The sequence below is a fragment of the Scomber japonicus genome, chromosome 6, assembly GCF_027409825.1.
Source record: "Scomber japonicus isolate fScoJap1 chromosome 6, fScoJap1.pri, whole genome shotgun sequence".
Classification (NCBI taxonomy): domain Eukaryota; kingdom Metazoa; phylum Chordata; class Actinopteri; order Scombriformes; family Scombridae; genus Scomber; species Scomber japonicus.
In genome coordinates this window covers 27,027,426-27,042,920 of record NC_070583.1, presented here as the reverse complement: position 1 = coordinate 27,042,920, position 15,495 = coordinate 27,027,426, and the positions used below count along the sequence as shown (strand labels likewise).

Sequence of the window (15,495 nt, the reverse complement as noted above, 5' to 3'; positions counted from 1 at the left end):
GTGAGATTTGCCCCCAAATAGTAAATACACTGTTGAAAAACACTTAGTACACATTCAGTAACACACCCACACAAGTACTTACAGTATGGTCTAGTGGAAATTTTCATAGAAACAGACAGGGCTTTCCCAATCCTCCAGACAATACACAGGCACCTATAATACAGATATAATGAGCCAGGCCTGTGTTGGCTTACCTTGTTTGATGTAATTCAAACCATAATGGAATTTGAAGATGTTTTCTCATCTAGCAGACGTTTTTTCAGTACAGTTTAATCTCTGTCTAGCAGGCCTCGGCTGGCATGGACATCACCTCATCTCAGTCTACTCTCCTCATAGCAACATTTTTATGATAAGGAGTTGAGTTAACAACAGTAAAATAGGACATATTTCGGTCTAATTTAGCAGGTGTTGGAAAAAAGTTCACGTCAACGTCAGTTATAATTCAGAGTTAAAGGTATAATACATTTCTGACAGCTACAATAGAGCCTAATTGTGAAAATAACTACAGCAGTCTTAACAAATCTGTGGCAATATGGCAGCAAAGCAAATATAAATACTATATGTTCAGATCTTTTAAAAGAGCTACACTATTTATTTATATCTGGTTTCACTTGTAAGAGCAGGTCATTTGGGTGTAACCACAAGGTTTCCCTTTCCTTCTCATTTTGCTTAATGTGAGAAAGCATTTGTACTTTTCTCTCAAGTTCTGTTTTTACATCTTTTGCACCTGTGTTACTTGTCATACTTGGGACTGGGTGGAATGCATGCTTATGGAATTTTGTGTCTGTCATCAAAAGACAGAGGATAATGTAAATGAAAGAAGATAATCCTCATTCATTTGTCACATCAAGACTACAAAGACACACAAGAGACAAATAATATCTATATGCATTGTGAGCTCTAACAAAAAAGAAATTCAATTAAAATTAAAATACCAGTTATTTCATATGCAGGGTAATCCAGACTATTTCTTCTGTACTCTGAAACAGATGTACATAAAGTGAAACAGATAACACAATACCAAAAATGAAATATGATTTGAACTCTTCCCAAGTATTAAAGAACAGAAAAAGAAAGGGTACTCATAGTTCCCTTTTGTAAAAGTGTTGAAGGAAAGTATTCACTTTTCTTTCCAACCTCTTTGCTTTATCTTAACTGTAACTGACAGTTATTGAAGTCAGGAGTCTCATGTTTCAGCTTTAAGTACAATACGGGAAATAAGGTTCTGATGTTTGGATGAAAAGTTGGATATTCTCGTATGTCTCACAATCCTCTGTCTTTTGATGACAGACACAAAAACCCATAAGCATGCATTCCACTTTCCTTTTATTGTTTTTATTAAAAACACCTTGGCTGCAGCAGGGATCCAATATTGCAAAAAAAATAGTCTTAATAAGCAAATGGCATCAATGTTATCTTGAAATTAGGCTGTCATGATGTTGCACACGTCTTCACCCTCAACCTAGGAAACAGCAGATGACAAAATAATCACTTTTCAGTTTTGCTTGTGTCTCATAGTATTCATCAGCAAGCGAAACTGAGGTGACATTGAATTGTACATTCAAACTTTCCATTATTCTGAGAACACTGAGGACTTCTCATAGCTTAAAAGTTAAGCTTGGTAGCATAAATATTGAAACTCTACATAGACAAGTCCATGACAACTGAGTAGATGAGCAGCAGATAAAAACTGTGACCAAAGCAAGTCATTGGACATTGAGTTGAAATTGTTTTTTCAACTGTAAAATGTTGTCTGCATGCATCCAGAATGTGCTTCAAGTATTTCTCAGAATGGCAGGTCTCAGTATCTGCTGATTCATATGTTTTTTAATCAGCAGTTACAATATGACGGAGTGGTTTTTAAGTTAATGGATGCTCATCACAGTCCGATATAGTCAATAAAAAATACAGAAAAAAGGGTCCTAGTGGAATTTCCCATCTAAAACCACTTAATTGATATATTGATGGACCATTTAAGGCCTTGGGAGGATTCTTGCACTAATAATGTTTTTTCCTTCCACATCAATTAATTTTATTGATTTGAGTGCATTGTTTTCTTGGTATGACTCAAACATCATCATTTTCTTAACAGTGTATATCATCACAGGATGTTGTATTAACATTATGTTTCACTAACCAGAGCTTTTTTAATTAGGAACATTGATAGGAGACTGTCATGTTTGTAGATTAGCGTTTATAAAATGACAGACACAATCAGACCATGATGACACACTGGTGACTGAAATGTTGTGCAAGAGATAGTCAAGTCACTATATCAGCATGTAGAGAGATAACACAAAATGTTGAAAATGCTGACATAATGTATTGTGCAGGAAGGTCATCATGTGATGTCCTTTTAAAGGTGGAATACATTTAAAACGACAAATGGAAAGGAAATAAATATATCTCATACAGTCAGACAAATATGATAGAATGCAATTTTGATAAAACTAAACAGGTCTTATGGTGGAGGAAATATTTGTGCTCTCCGGATCATTCTCTGGTCATTTTCTATCGTGGGAACAGTAGAACATAACTTGTCTATTTCAGAGCTGTTGTAGAGGCAGATATGTGTGTATATGTAGGTTAACAGCTGACTGTACAAGCTTCTCGCCTTGTAACACGGTCAGGTTGAGTGTGGTTTGTACAAATGGTCAGACTGGTTCCTGTCTGACTGGATAACGTGTAATCTGTGTACAGACTACGTGACTTCAGTTAACATCAGTCAGCAAAGTGTCTTGCTTCTAATTAAATAACAAAAGTGAGGCAAAATAACCTTAGAAAGAAGGCTGTCTTTGTTCAACATGTGTAACTCAAAAAGGATCATTTTTAACTTAAATTGAAACAATTATTATTATTATTATCATTGTTATTATTATTGTTATTATTATTATTATACTTTTTATTCCTGTAAAGCTTTATTTATTGAGGAAATCTCATTGAGATTAATATTTATTTAACAAGAGACCTTAGAAGAGGTTATGTATACTGAGTAAAGGATCACATAGGTTCATTCACATCACCATCACATAACAATCATCATACAGGCTCACAGACACAGTGCGATACTTGTAACAAACACAAACATTGTGAAGAATAGTAGCTAGTCAAACTTTAAAAGTCCTCAGAGGAACAAGTGTCTCTAACTTCAAGCTGTTGCAGGTGCGCTGTAATGAAAACCAGTTTTAAACCAGCTTATATGAGCAACTTTTGAAGAGGGATCAGTCATGTAGTCATGAGTGATCTGGTGCTTATTGATTTGATACTTTCATTCTATCATTGGTGGTAAATGTTTTCTTTTTTGATTTGTATGTTTTGTGCAGAAAAACAGACTTATTTGTCAGAGATATTCAGGCAAAAAGTTGGAGGATCATGCTATAATCCACTGCTGTATTTGTAAAAGGTAAAAGGTCACAAAGAAATATCACATGAACTCATTGGGCAGTAGTTCAGTCAGTTTCCAGATCTTAGTAGTAAAAACTTATTTTTACACTTCAGTGGTTGAAACCACTACTATTGCGCTAAACAAATGCAAATGTGTGTGTCCCTCTTAAGAAATTCCCTGGAAATATTAAAAATGGGAATGTCCATGGTGGTCAAGTGGTTCAGAGGAAAACTAAATAAAACCATAAAACCACAGTATTGTCGGTTGGATTCCAGCCAGGGACCTATGTTGTAACAGTGTCTTTCTTTGTGTTTCCAGACTGTCTCATCCCATCATCTGTCCAGTAAAATGGAATTGTGATAACAAATAATCTTAAAAAAGACCCAATTTAAAGAGATATTTTATAGTTGCTCTCAATTAGAAGAAAGTTACAAAGTTGTGGGTGTTGATTAACTGATTAGCTCACTCTGTAAACTATGTGTTAATCAGCAGCATCACTGAAAAGATTTAAGTAGATTGTTACCTAACTTGCTACTCAGGCCTCAGTAAATCTGACATATTAAGAGATAATTAACAGAATAGAAAGGCAGACACAAAAAAATGATGTTTATTTTCAGACTTTAATCATTGTTTCTTACTTTTAAATAACACTAATTTTATATCTTCAGTCTTTTTATTATTAATTATTTAAATAAAACAAAAGATAAGCCAGTCTGGTTGAACAGGAACCATCGTAGACATAAAGCATGTGCATCTACTCACTTCAATGTATTTCTGTTTCAGTATAACCAGGGAGAAAAAAGTACAGCACGTCCAGATGTCCTTCCTGTTCGTACATTTTGAGCGACCAAAAAAAAGCTTGCAGAATGTCATGTGGTTTTTAAAGATGATAAGGAAGACAATATGATGTGCCGGAAATGTAAATGAGTTAGTTGGGTGTGTGGTGTGTGGTCACGTACAAAGAGGATTGCAAGAATTATGTGATAGCAGATCATGGTCTGTCCTACATACAGTATTATAGCATGTTATCAGGAGGGGTGACAGCATGCATTAACATTAAATAAACTGTCCTAAAATGCTTACCATACGTTATTGATAATCCTTTATTGGACAATACAGTTTACATTACACTGTGTAAACCCCCACCCCCTGCATGCATAGTCCAAATGAAAAGGAATACCCAGTATGTCTATAGCAAAGGGGTGATTGGGTTACATTACAAAAGTGTACACTATTATGGGTAGTGGGTGTGGTGCACCCGAGCAAACACATGAATGATTTACAATGGAATTCAATAATTCATGCACGCACACACACGCGCCCCTATTCACACTCACTTATTCCTGTCTTATTTCAGCTTTTTAAGAAGAACACGCTGGCTCAAAACAAGCTGCACACAATCATCTAAGTGTATCAAAATTTTCACTGGTGTTTAAACAGCTTGTTCATTCAGCTGTTTCCACAGACTCTATGAGCCCCACAGTAAATAGACAGTGCAGTTGAGTTTGAATTTGATTAAACTACACCACCTAGTGTTGAAGTTAAAATCCTTACTATTGTCCTTTTGGTTGTTGTGGCAGATTATATGGGACACAGCCTGAGTGGGGTGTAGAACTTACTGATTTTACTTTTTTAAATGTATTTGTTATATGTAAAGATGCCTCTCATTAGATATGATGCTGTGCATTAGGGGCTTTCTGTCAAATAGTTTTTAAGTCCAAATAGTTCTACTTTAAAACCCTCAATATTTAGCTATATAACCCTTAGCTATATCTTCTATGTAGGTTCCTGAAGAACAGTAGACATTCAAAGTGCAGCTAATGCAGCCAAACTGTCACTTCAGAAAGTCCCTGTGCAGTGTTCAGACATTGTGGCACCTACACTAACCGGTCTCTCAGCCTGTCATTACATAACCATAAAGGGATAATCACACCTGCCTGTGATGCTACTGCAGTTCTTATTGTCCTGCTGAGTGTGCTCCTGTTTCCTAATTCATTTATCTTATCTACTTAACCACCGCACACACGATTAGCATATGGACACACATCCAATCAGACCCAACTGCTCCAGATAAAACCAAGTCCCATTGGCTGTTGATCTTGCCCATCAGTGGAAGAACGAGCAGTTTGAGTTTGCATTTAGCGTGTGCAGGTGAGAGGTTGTGACCCTAGTTGACCTGGATTACCACAGGCTCCTGGAGCAATCCCATGAGCCACTAAATATAGCCTGTGCCTGGGATAGTTTCTCCAGTGAAGGGCTAGGGTGACCTGCCCTGACCCAATCTCAGGCTGTCTACTTCTGGGCAAGATCAGTGCTTCTTTCTGGCACAGGGACACTGGCAGGGACAGGATATAGTGCAATATATAATTCTCCCCAGGATAAATATAGATTTCTTTTTCAGTCATTCAGATTAATAAAAAAAAAACAAGCAACAATAATTCTGGTAACCTATACTTTAAAGTTATGATCATATTTGATAGTATTTAGCAACAGCCATTCAATGTATGTATTAACTTCATGGCAGGGTCTACCAGTACAGTGCTGGCTTTTAAATGGCCTACAAACATACAGGGTAGCATGTAATCCTGTGTCACCATTTGTCATTTTAAAACTACCTGCACTGTGCACAGCATGAACTGAGATTGCAGTCGCTCATGGCAAGATTGAAAAAGGCCCTGCATTGACTGACTTGTTTATTAAGCAGAAATTAAGCAGTGCTATAAACAGATATACCAGCTGGTCTTCTGTTATTTCTGACCAAGTAGCTGTCAAGACGTGTTTGCTGTGGAGGTAAACTACACTTGCTATTACCTCCAGTAACCACAGGTGTTTCCAAATCAACTAGGACTTAGAATTATGCCTGTAATAAAAGCTCAAACATGACATGGAAATGCAGGTGAAGTAAAGCTCAGTCAATTTATTGATTTATGGAAAATATATCACATCTTTACATTTTCTTTTAGATACCTTCAGAAGTTAACAGTCCATTACCATTTACTTCTCAACATTTGAATCAAAGATAACCAATTAAAACGCCTCAAACAGTCATGTTTCAGTGTTGCGCTTTGAGGAATCTAAAGATATCCCAGCTAACTTGCTTCATACATTTAACCAACTGTTCAAAAATCTAACCCTGAAACCAATCTCACATCTAAAGCTGAACTCATTGCTACAACCCCATTTCATCCCCATCTGAAGTTTCCTTTCTAATAGCCCAAATGTAGACATATCACCCCAACCACAAGTAGTATTTGTGAATATACAGTATATGATTCTGTTCAATAAAACAGCAAGCAAGTTTGAAGTTTGAATCACTGGACTACAAATTGAAGATCAGACACCAACAAGGACAAAAAATGAGTGAAACACATGAGTTGTTATAGCAGCAGCAACAGTGAAATTTGGTTTCTTTTTTCTTCTTTTAAAACAAAACTTTTTGTAATATCCACATGGTTTATACCAAAGTGCAAATATGTTCAACTGCATGTATTTTAATATGTTATTATACTAAGTAGATTTATTATATTCTAATGAACTACGATTCTTGCAAGAAGGTTGAGGCGTTTTAGAGTATTATGGCACATTTCAAAACCAAAGAGAAAACATGTCACAGGTCATTTACTACAACAATAGGCAATGCAAACTTTACGACACACTAATATATATAGATATATCTTGTGACCAAAGTTTGTCATCAATACATTAATATTTGATAACACATTTATAAAGCATTACATCAATATTGTATCATCAGGATATTTGTTTGCAGAACAAAGGTATTAACTGCAGTCCTCATGTGTGTTTTCACAATAATCATCCTGAAGCACGACACACTACTGTCTCCAATCAGTGATCCAGGCAATGCAAAGCCCACGACCCAAAACAAGACGATAAACCTCCCATAAGGGAAAAAACCTTCAATGCCTTACAGCCTCTCATTCTTGTCCAAACTCTTCAAGGTATAAGAATGCTCATTTCCAACTGAGCACCAATGAACACCCTACATTGCAACTATTTGCTCTTGCAATAATCAATAGTGACACATATTTTACAGATATATAGCTATATATTAATGTATATACCTCCAGTGTGTACACAATCTGACCACTGCCTCTGATGGGATCAGAACCATCTTGTCGTGACAAGAGACCACCACAGAAAGGGTGCATGCAAGAAGGGTACTCAAATTGGTATTAAGAGAATCACCACTGGTGCAAGAGAGTCAATTTTCTTTGTAGAAGCATATTGGAAAGAATTAAATAGCCAACTTCTCTATATGAACTGTGGCATGGGTTCCTATCCCTTTGCCTTTTCAGTGTTGCTCTTTCCTCTAAATTAATCAGGAGCTGGGTGACTCAGCAGAATCTTGGTCGGAAGTACAGGGCTTCAGCCCTCTTAAAGCTTGGTCCATTAACTTCTTTAGGGATTATTCTGTTGGTGTATGCTAACAGATACCTTAGAAGTAGTTGGATGTATTGAAGCACAAATTGCAATTCTACAAATAGTGATTGGGGGGGGGGGGGGGTTCATTTGATAATGTTCCTTTTTTTTGTTCTTAAAGACAGTGATCTTAGGAGGACAAGCAACGTTGAGATAAATTTCAGTGTTCTCTTCACTTGGCGGTCATCATCTGGACAAACTCTGTAAAAACAACAGGAACAAAAAACAGTTAAATGACAATGCAACAACAGTGCTGGTGATCTGTTGACTAGCAGGCAGGAAAAGAAAGAAGTTAAACAAAAACAACAACTCACCCTCATAGTTGACTTGACCATCACCATCAATGTCAGCCTCACGAATCATTTCGTCCACTTCTTCATCAGTGAGCTTCTCCCCTAAGTTGGTCATAACGTGCCGTAGCTCTGCTGCACTGATGTAGCCATTACCGTCCTGCAGAGGGAACAGAGGAGCTCATTTCTCAAACAAGATAATAGTTTATTATTTGGCTGAAGTGCACTTCCTCAGCCTCACCTGTAGCAACAAAGTAACAGGTTAGAAGTTATTTTCAATGGGAGTCGGTGACATGAAGCTATAAACTGACGTCCGACTCTTGTCACTGCAAGACCAATCAAAGTTGAACTGGCCTCAACTGCTTTTAAGTATCAACCAATCATATTTTTGTTTCACCATTTCCACCCCCTTCTCCCTCCCCACATTTCCTGTTACATTCTTGTCTAAAAAAAGGGGAGAAAAACTGATCCTTGCCATAAGCCAGTTCTGTGTGCCATTTAACCATGCCCATTTCATTCATCATACTAGAAAAAAAATGCAGCTTGGCGGAGAGTGGCAGTTAGGAGTACCAGATATGTCACGTACATGAATTGCACACAGTGTGTTATTTAATAATACTACATTATGTTTACCAGCTATTATAGATTATTGAAATTAAGCTCATAATAATATTACCAAGTCAACAAGGGTTTGAGCACTGTTGCGACAATGTAGCTGGCCTCGCATGGCCATTTTATAGCTTTGTCACTCACGGTGTGATCACCCCATAGGAGCTGAATGCTAAATTTCAGCATGTTAGCATACAAAATATTATCATCAAAAAGCCATTTCCTGAAGCAAAGTGCTGATTGGGGAAACGGCGAGCTTCTGTGACCGCTCAGTATTATGCACTAATCAGCTTCGTACTTTTTCTGTATTAAAAGATAAACACTGTTTTTTTTGTTTTTTTACATGTTTAGCTTTTTCTAATAATATATATATATGTGTGGCTAACCGTAACTAGGATACAACAAAAAAATGTGTGCAGGTTATTGTTTCAGTCTACTCAGTCATACCGCACCTTGTCAAAGACTCTGAAGGCTTCTCTGATCTCCTCCTCGCTGTCTGTATCCTTCATCTTCCTGGCCATCATGGTCAGGAACTCGGGAAAATCAATTGTACCGTTACCTAAACAGAGTCATACAGAGTGGTCAGTGTTATTTTGGTCACAACACAGTTTCACTGAAAAACTGAGCACATCAAGAGGACTCAACGTTTCTTATGGCACAAAGAAACTTGCATCATTTCATTATCACTGAATCTCTTGAGAAAAATAATAAATCCTGTTTATTAAGTAGGTGCTATATTATAAAAGGGCATTCATTAAAACTACCATGCCACTGATATCACAGGCCTTACTGTTGCTGGAGTATCCTATTCTGTACAGAGAGTGGACATTTTCTAATTCAAAACATGGCTTTAAATTAAAGTAATCATACATTTCTACATTTGACATGAGACAAACAGTCACGATTCACAAATGTGTTAAATGTGAGTGCTTATTAAGATTCAGCCTAACACAGAATTTGCAAGACAATGGCAGCAAATGTTACCCATCCACTTAAGGAACATAAAAATGTCAGGTCAGTTATTTCAAGAACAATCTAAATATCTTTATAGCACATGCAGAGATATTCAGGTTGGACATGGTGATTTTAAGTATGAACAAGTATCATTTGCTTGTGTTTTTGAGCTTTTCCTTCTCACCATCAGCATCCACCTCATTGATCATGTCCTGCAGCTCAGCCTCTGTGGGGTTCTGTCCCAGAGAGCGCATCACAGTCCCGAGCTCCTTGGTGGTGATGGTTCCATCGCCATCCTTGTCAAACAGCGAGAACGCCTCCTTGAACTCTGTACATTTACAGAAATAACACAGAGTGTCATACAGTAGCATGGCATGAGTGAAAGCACTGGTGCATTTGTTGTAGTGACTAGTGGTTAAACCTGGAACTCTTCACTCAAAACCCTGCTGATATTAATTTTAACCTAACCATCAGGGTCTGATTTACACCGCAGGAAGTCATGTGGGTGAAAAAGCACCAACAAACCCAAAACAGAGCCAGAGCTAACCAACCAAACATGGTTAGGATATATACTCACCAGCAATCTGCTCTTCAGTCAGCTGATCAGCCTGTTAACAAAAGACATTGTTAGTCCATAATGAAAATGATCTCCTGATAATAACTTTGTGCAATTACAGGACGTATTTAAAACGGGTTTAATTTGGCTGTTTTAATTAGACAATATGAAAGAGCACACACATCTACAAATGCCAAGGGTGACACAATAAGCCCTGGACCTGTTTCCACTGTGGTTGTGATGTAAGAGTGAAAATGGCACACGTTCAGCTTGATGGGTAGCGTTATACGTTACACAAATAACTGCCTACAATTTTAATAAAATCATACCACGACAAAGGAAGAGTCCTGAAATAGAAAAGTGAACTTTCTGCAGCACTGGTTACATTTCAGGGATGTTTTCAACACCACATTAACCCCTGTGCATACTAGTCCTGCTCCACCTAATACTGGTACTGGCTCCAGTCCTGCAAGGTTTGCTAAATTAAGTGATTTGCCTATTTTGCCACTGATCAGTATAAACTACATAACTCAGTGTTAAAGACATACTATTGTCCTGTGTTAAAACACTTCAAGTTGTTTCTAATGCACAGCATTGTCAGCAGTTCCCCTTTAAAGCCAACGGATATATTTTTAGGTTCTAAAATAATACTAAAAAACACATTTGGGAGAAGTTTCACTTCAAAATCTTCTACATAATGATTTAAGAGATAAAAACTTCCGGTAGACTTGATGAGGGACACTTGCAGCAAATTTCACTGTATAAACCACCATCATAGACCTACGCCAATACGAAATGAAACAAACTAATTGAAAACAGACTTGGATATCATCTGACTGCTGGACCCAGACATTTCTTAATACCTGCCAAAAAACTAAGCTTACAGATGTGACCACATTGTTTAACCTAACTGCTTTAGACATCTGTCAATTGCAGATTTCATTAAAGACATGGTGATTGTAGTGGGTGGAAGAACAAACTTATCTGTTCATCAGGTTTTTTAATTATTAATCATTTTTAAAAGAACACACACACAAACCCATGATGGTAGGAACTGAATAACAATGTTCTTACCAGCTGTTGTGAGATGGGTTTTTAAACATTTTACTTATGAGAAAGTGACCCTATTGCATTAAGACACCCTCTTCATTTTTCAACCTCATCTGAGACGTCACTCTGCTGTCCTTGTGAGGTCTTACCAGGCCTGTCTAAGTCAGTCAACATGCCCACTTCAAGCTGAGAAAGTGTGATGAGGGACGAGTATAAATACTCCACAGCCCGAAATACACACGCCTGCTATAATTAGTGAGACACGAACAGGGTCGCCTATGTAGCACACTGAATATCACCGCAACTAACCACCTCTTTATATCCTTTTTATTGAAACAGACGTGAGGACCCGCTTCAGTATCATAGACGAGCCCCTGTGCCAACTGTTGCTCGTCTGTGTCTACTCCTAAAATATTGTCGGTATATGACCACCAGATGACAGGGGGAACAACTGGCACAATAGAGGATAACAAGAACTTAGCTGCTGCATAAAACAAACCCTGCAGGCTGACAATAATGCAGCGCTGATGTAAGCTAAGTGGTGAAGATAAGCTGATAATGCTTTATAGTCATCCAGCCCGAGGAGGACTCATTTAATTCTCGTTCAAATGAAAGCAGCAATTAAACTCATGAAGCTAAAATACTAATGCATCAAATAATCCAAAAGAAAAATAATAACTTGTAACACAGATGAAGGGTTCTACATTTTCTAACAAAAAATTGGTTTCCTTAAAATAAAAGTGATTAAAGCTAACATATCCTTGGTAGTGCCATGTGTTCGAGTCAATTTCAATGAGTCACCATGGTGGTGGTGGTGAGGAAGAAGGGGGGGGGGGGGGGGGGTAAAAAGGAAGACAGCAAGACAGACTGCAGAGTATCCGCTCTGTCCACTGCCAACCCATTAGGTGGTGCTGAAGCAAGCAGTGTCTGGATCAGAGCGCAGCACAGTTGTGTTGGGAGGATTTATATGGCTGCTGTGAAAAGTGCTCGGCCGAACTGTAGCTACTGCTGGCCTCGCAACTCATCAGTGGACGAGGTTTTCATGTCACACAAACTAGAAATGATAGTCAATCATACAGTCATGAGTCATGACACACAGCTATTGTATCTTCCAAGTTTCTTTACTTGACAAATAATATCAGAGAGCATGTGTCTATTATAAGGAAAGGATTTGACACACAGGCAGGGATTCATTTGCAGTGCCACAACTGTAGGTTTTTTGTGGGGGGGGGGGGGGGTATACTTAGTTCCCGTTTTTGAAGGGTGCACTGCGGGTCCTGACAACGTACTGCACCAAGCATGGTTTGGTTCAATGCGGGAGGGGGGAGGTGGGGGGCGCAGAAGGAGGGGTGGCAAAAAGGATCATTCAGCAGGAGCAGAATGCGGTTCAACGTTGTGGCGCAATACGTAACGGAGGAGATGCTGTCATGGTGTCTGTTTGCACGGACGCATAATAACCCCCCCCCCCCCCCCCCCCCCCCCCAAAAAAAAAAATAAAAAAAATTGCAACAACACCTCCAGAAACCGCACAACGACAGACAATTGTTGCTAACACCGAGAATACCTGTGAACAGTGTTATTATGTAATCGCAATTGTGGCGGTGATTACAACCTTTTTTTTGGCTTGTTGCGCATGTCACACTGACTACCCCCCCCACCCCCCACCACCACCACCACCCAGCATCCATGTGGCCCTGCTGCAGCGACTCCGTGGTGCTGGGTGTCTAAATGGTGGTTAGCAGAGCAGTTAGCGACTGTCTAGATATCCGTCTTGCAAGATTAACGAGGTGGGTTTTTCAAGATCACGTTAACGCTGGATGGTCTATTTTTACACAGCAGCCCCCTCCTCCCCCTCTTCTTTTCACCACCACCACCACGCCCACTCTCGACTCAAAGCTGGCGATAGAAAACGCTGCAAACCTTGATTATGCATGCATGTTTAAACAAAAACAAAAATCACAATATATTAAATAAATATAACACAAACACTACCGCAAATAAGATAAATTATGTATGTCACATTATAGCAGGAAACATATCGCATGTTTCCTCTCCCAACATGGCATTCATGCTGCAACAGTCGACGATTATTAATACAAAAAAGAAAGATTTTCTCACACCAATGATTAGATATAAAGAACCCCCCCATTGCCAAAATTGTGATAACCAGATTTTACAGTCACATTAACCCATTTTCTGCTGTTTTCTAGCTGAGGCTGTTCTCTTCTCATGTGGAGTTTTAGCATTCATTTGGATTATTAGATACATTGAAGAGGGATTATACTTTGACGCATGCTTACAGTTGAATGCAATAACGCTACAAAATGCTCGGTGGCTGTAATTTGGACACAAAGTGACAACAGTGCATTAGTTGTTACAGATAACTAGCGAGGAGTGCTCTGCAGCCTGTACTTACCATTGTCCCGGTGACTTTTCAAGCTCCGTGTAGATGAAGAGACAAGATGTTAAGATTTTGTATGCAGCAAGAGATCGTTAATCTACAAAAGTACTTAAATGATATCGAAGTTTATTACAATATATGTTTAGTTAATCTGTTGAGACTGTATACCGGTGTTGCAGTCACGTTACAGTAGCCCGGAAACCTCAATCCAACGACACCGGCGTGCTATGCCCGAGTTTGAGTACTATATCCCTCCGCCAGTACGTTTTTTGACCTCCACGCAGTCTCAATGCATCACCAAAATCCCAAACACTACACACGTGACAGCGTTTTCATCGCAGTACGCATTCAATATCCTCGAATCGACATTAATGTATGTGCATTTGACAACTTGACAAAAAGCGAAGCCACAGTTTTAGCTGCACTATATAAATAAAGCGCGCAACGATACCTTCCCCCACCACCCCGTCTGTAGCATGGACAAAGTATGGAAGATTAACAGTGACAAACAATATAATGCCGTGCTGTTGATGAAACACATTAAAATTGTAATCTCTAAATCTATAATTTATTTATGTATTTATTTATTTTTGCACTAACAGAGTCAATTCGAATTTTTATGTGTGCCCAGTTAAATAAATCTGCTCTCACAGGCAGCTGTATAAGCCTACTCATCATGATAGATGAATAAATATTTCCTGAATTCAAAGCAATAAAAGTTATAGAAGAAACCCCTAGTTGGAAGGCCAAAAAAAACAAAGAGAAAAACAGTGTCTACTGTCTACATACAAGGGCGTTGCCAAATTGACTGATTTTCCAGACACATAGGCTACTGTAGCCCAAAGCAAAATAACTGCAAGAGTGTTCTATGATACACTATGGACAAAAGTATTGGGACTGGCCATTACACTTACAGCAGCCTCTATGACATCCCTTTGTAAATCCATAGTCATTAATATGGCCAATATCGCCATACAAACACGTCATGCATTGCACACAGTTTATTTACGTCGATTGCAACGGCAATCTGTGACAGTGGTTTTGAGTGAGTATAATTTCAAAATTCTTGGAATTTTCAAAGTTGGAAACTTTCCATGGGAATTAACAGGAATATATGAGAATTAATGGAAACAAACTGGGAATTTACAAAATTGCATTTTAGCCTATAACACGGAACTTAAATGTATTTTTTTTTTTTAATCTTGTGGCATAATCTTGTTTAAAACAACCAGATTTAATGCAAATACTAATAATACTAATAATATAAATATCCACTATTACTCAATCACATGCACATAGCACATTACTTACTGCAGGGTCACACCCACAGATGATTTCTATAACCCTGGACTATTGAAGCCACAAGTTTCAACCCAATGACTTAACTTGCAAATATAAAATCAAAAATGTGTTTGTAGCTAGATAGCTGGAAATGTTCTGCCCCTTTGCCACACTACGAGTGAGTAAGCCAGTGAGCAGCATGATTAAAAAATGAATGTGTTATGCCCAGCCTGGCATCCACCACACCCAGACTCATCCATCAGACTGCCAAACACAGAAGCATGATTGATCACTCCACAGAACATGACGTTTCCACTGCTCCAGAGTCAAGTGGTAGCGTGTTTTACACCACTCCATCCAACGCTTGCCATTGTATTTGTTGATGTAAGACTTGCATGCAGCTGCTTGGTCATGTAAACCCCCGGGATACAGTTTTTGTAAGGTTTTTGGAACTACAGTTATAGAATCAACAGAGAGTTGGCAACTTTTACACTTGTTGAGTGTTGAGTCTGTTGTATTACTTTATGTG

At 38.4% G+C, this 15,495-nt stretch overlaps 1 protein-coding gene across 1 annotated transcript; it reads right to left on the bottom strand.

Annotated features, from left to right (window-relative positions):
- Positions 1-6,282: 6,282 nt before the first annotated feature.
- Positions 6,283-13,907, bottom strand: calm3a (calmodulin 3a (phosphorylase kinase, delta)). Its single transcript, XM_053320719.1, has 6 exons — positions 13,701-13,907; positions 10,256-10,286; positions 9,863-10,006; positions 9,177-9,283; positions 8,140-8,275; positions 6,283-8,026 (listed from the first exon to the last, which is right to left on the bottom strand). The coding sequence occupies exons 1-6, from the start codon at positions 13,701-13,703 to the stop codon at positions 7,998-8,000; spliced, it is 450 nt and encodes a 149-aa protein (XP_053176694.1). The 5' UTR covers positions 13,704-13,907; the 3' UTR covers positions 6,283-7,997.
- Between the last annotated feature and the right edge of the window lie 1,588 nt (positions 13,908-15,495).

Coding starts and splice junctions, on each gene's coding strand:
- calm3a (XM_053320719.1), bottom strand. Junction 10,007..10,255: donor GACTGAAGAGCAGATTGCTG/GTGAGTATATAT, acceptor GTAAATGTACAG/AGTTCAAGGAGGCGTTCTCG. Junction 9,284..9,862: donor CAATGAGGTGGATGCTGATG/GTGAGAAGGAAA, acceptor GACTCTGTTTAG/GTAACGGTACAATTGATTTT.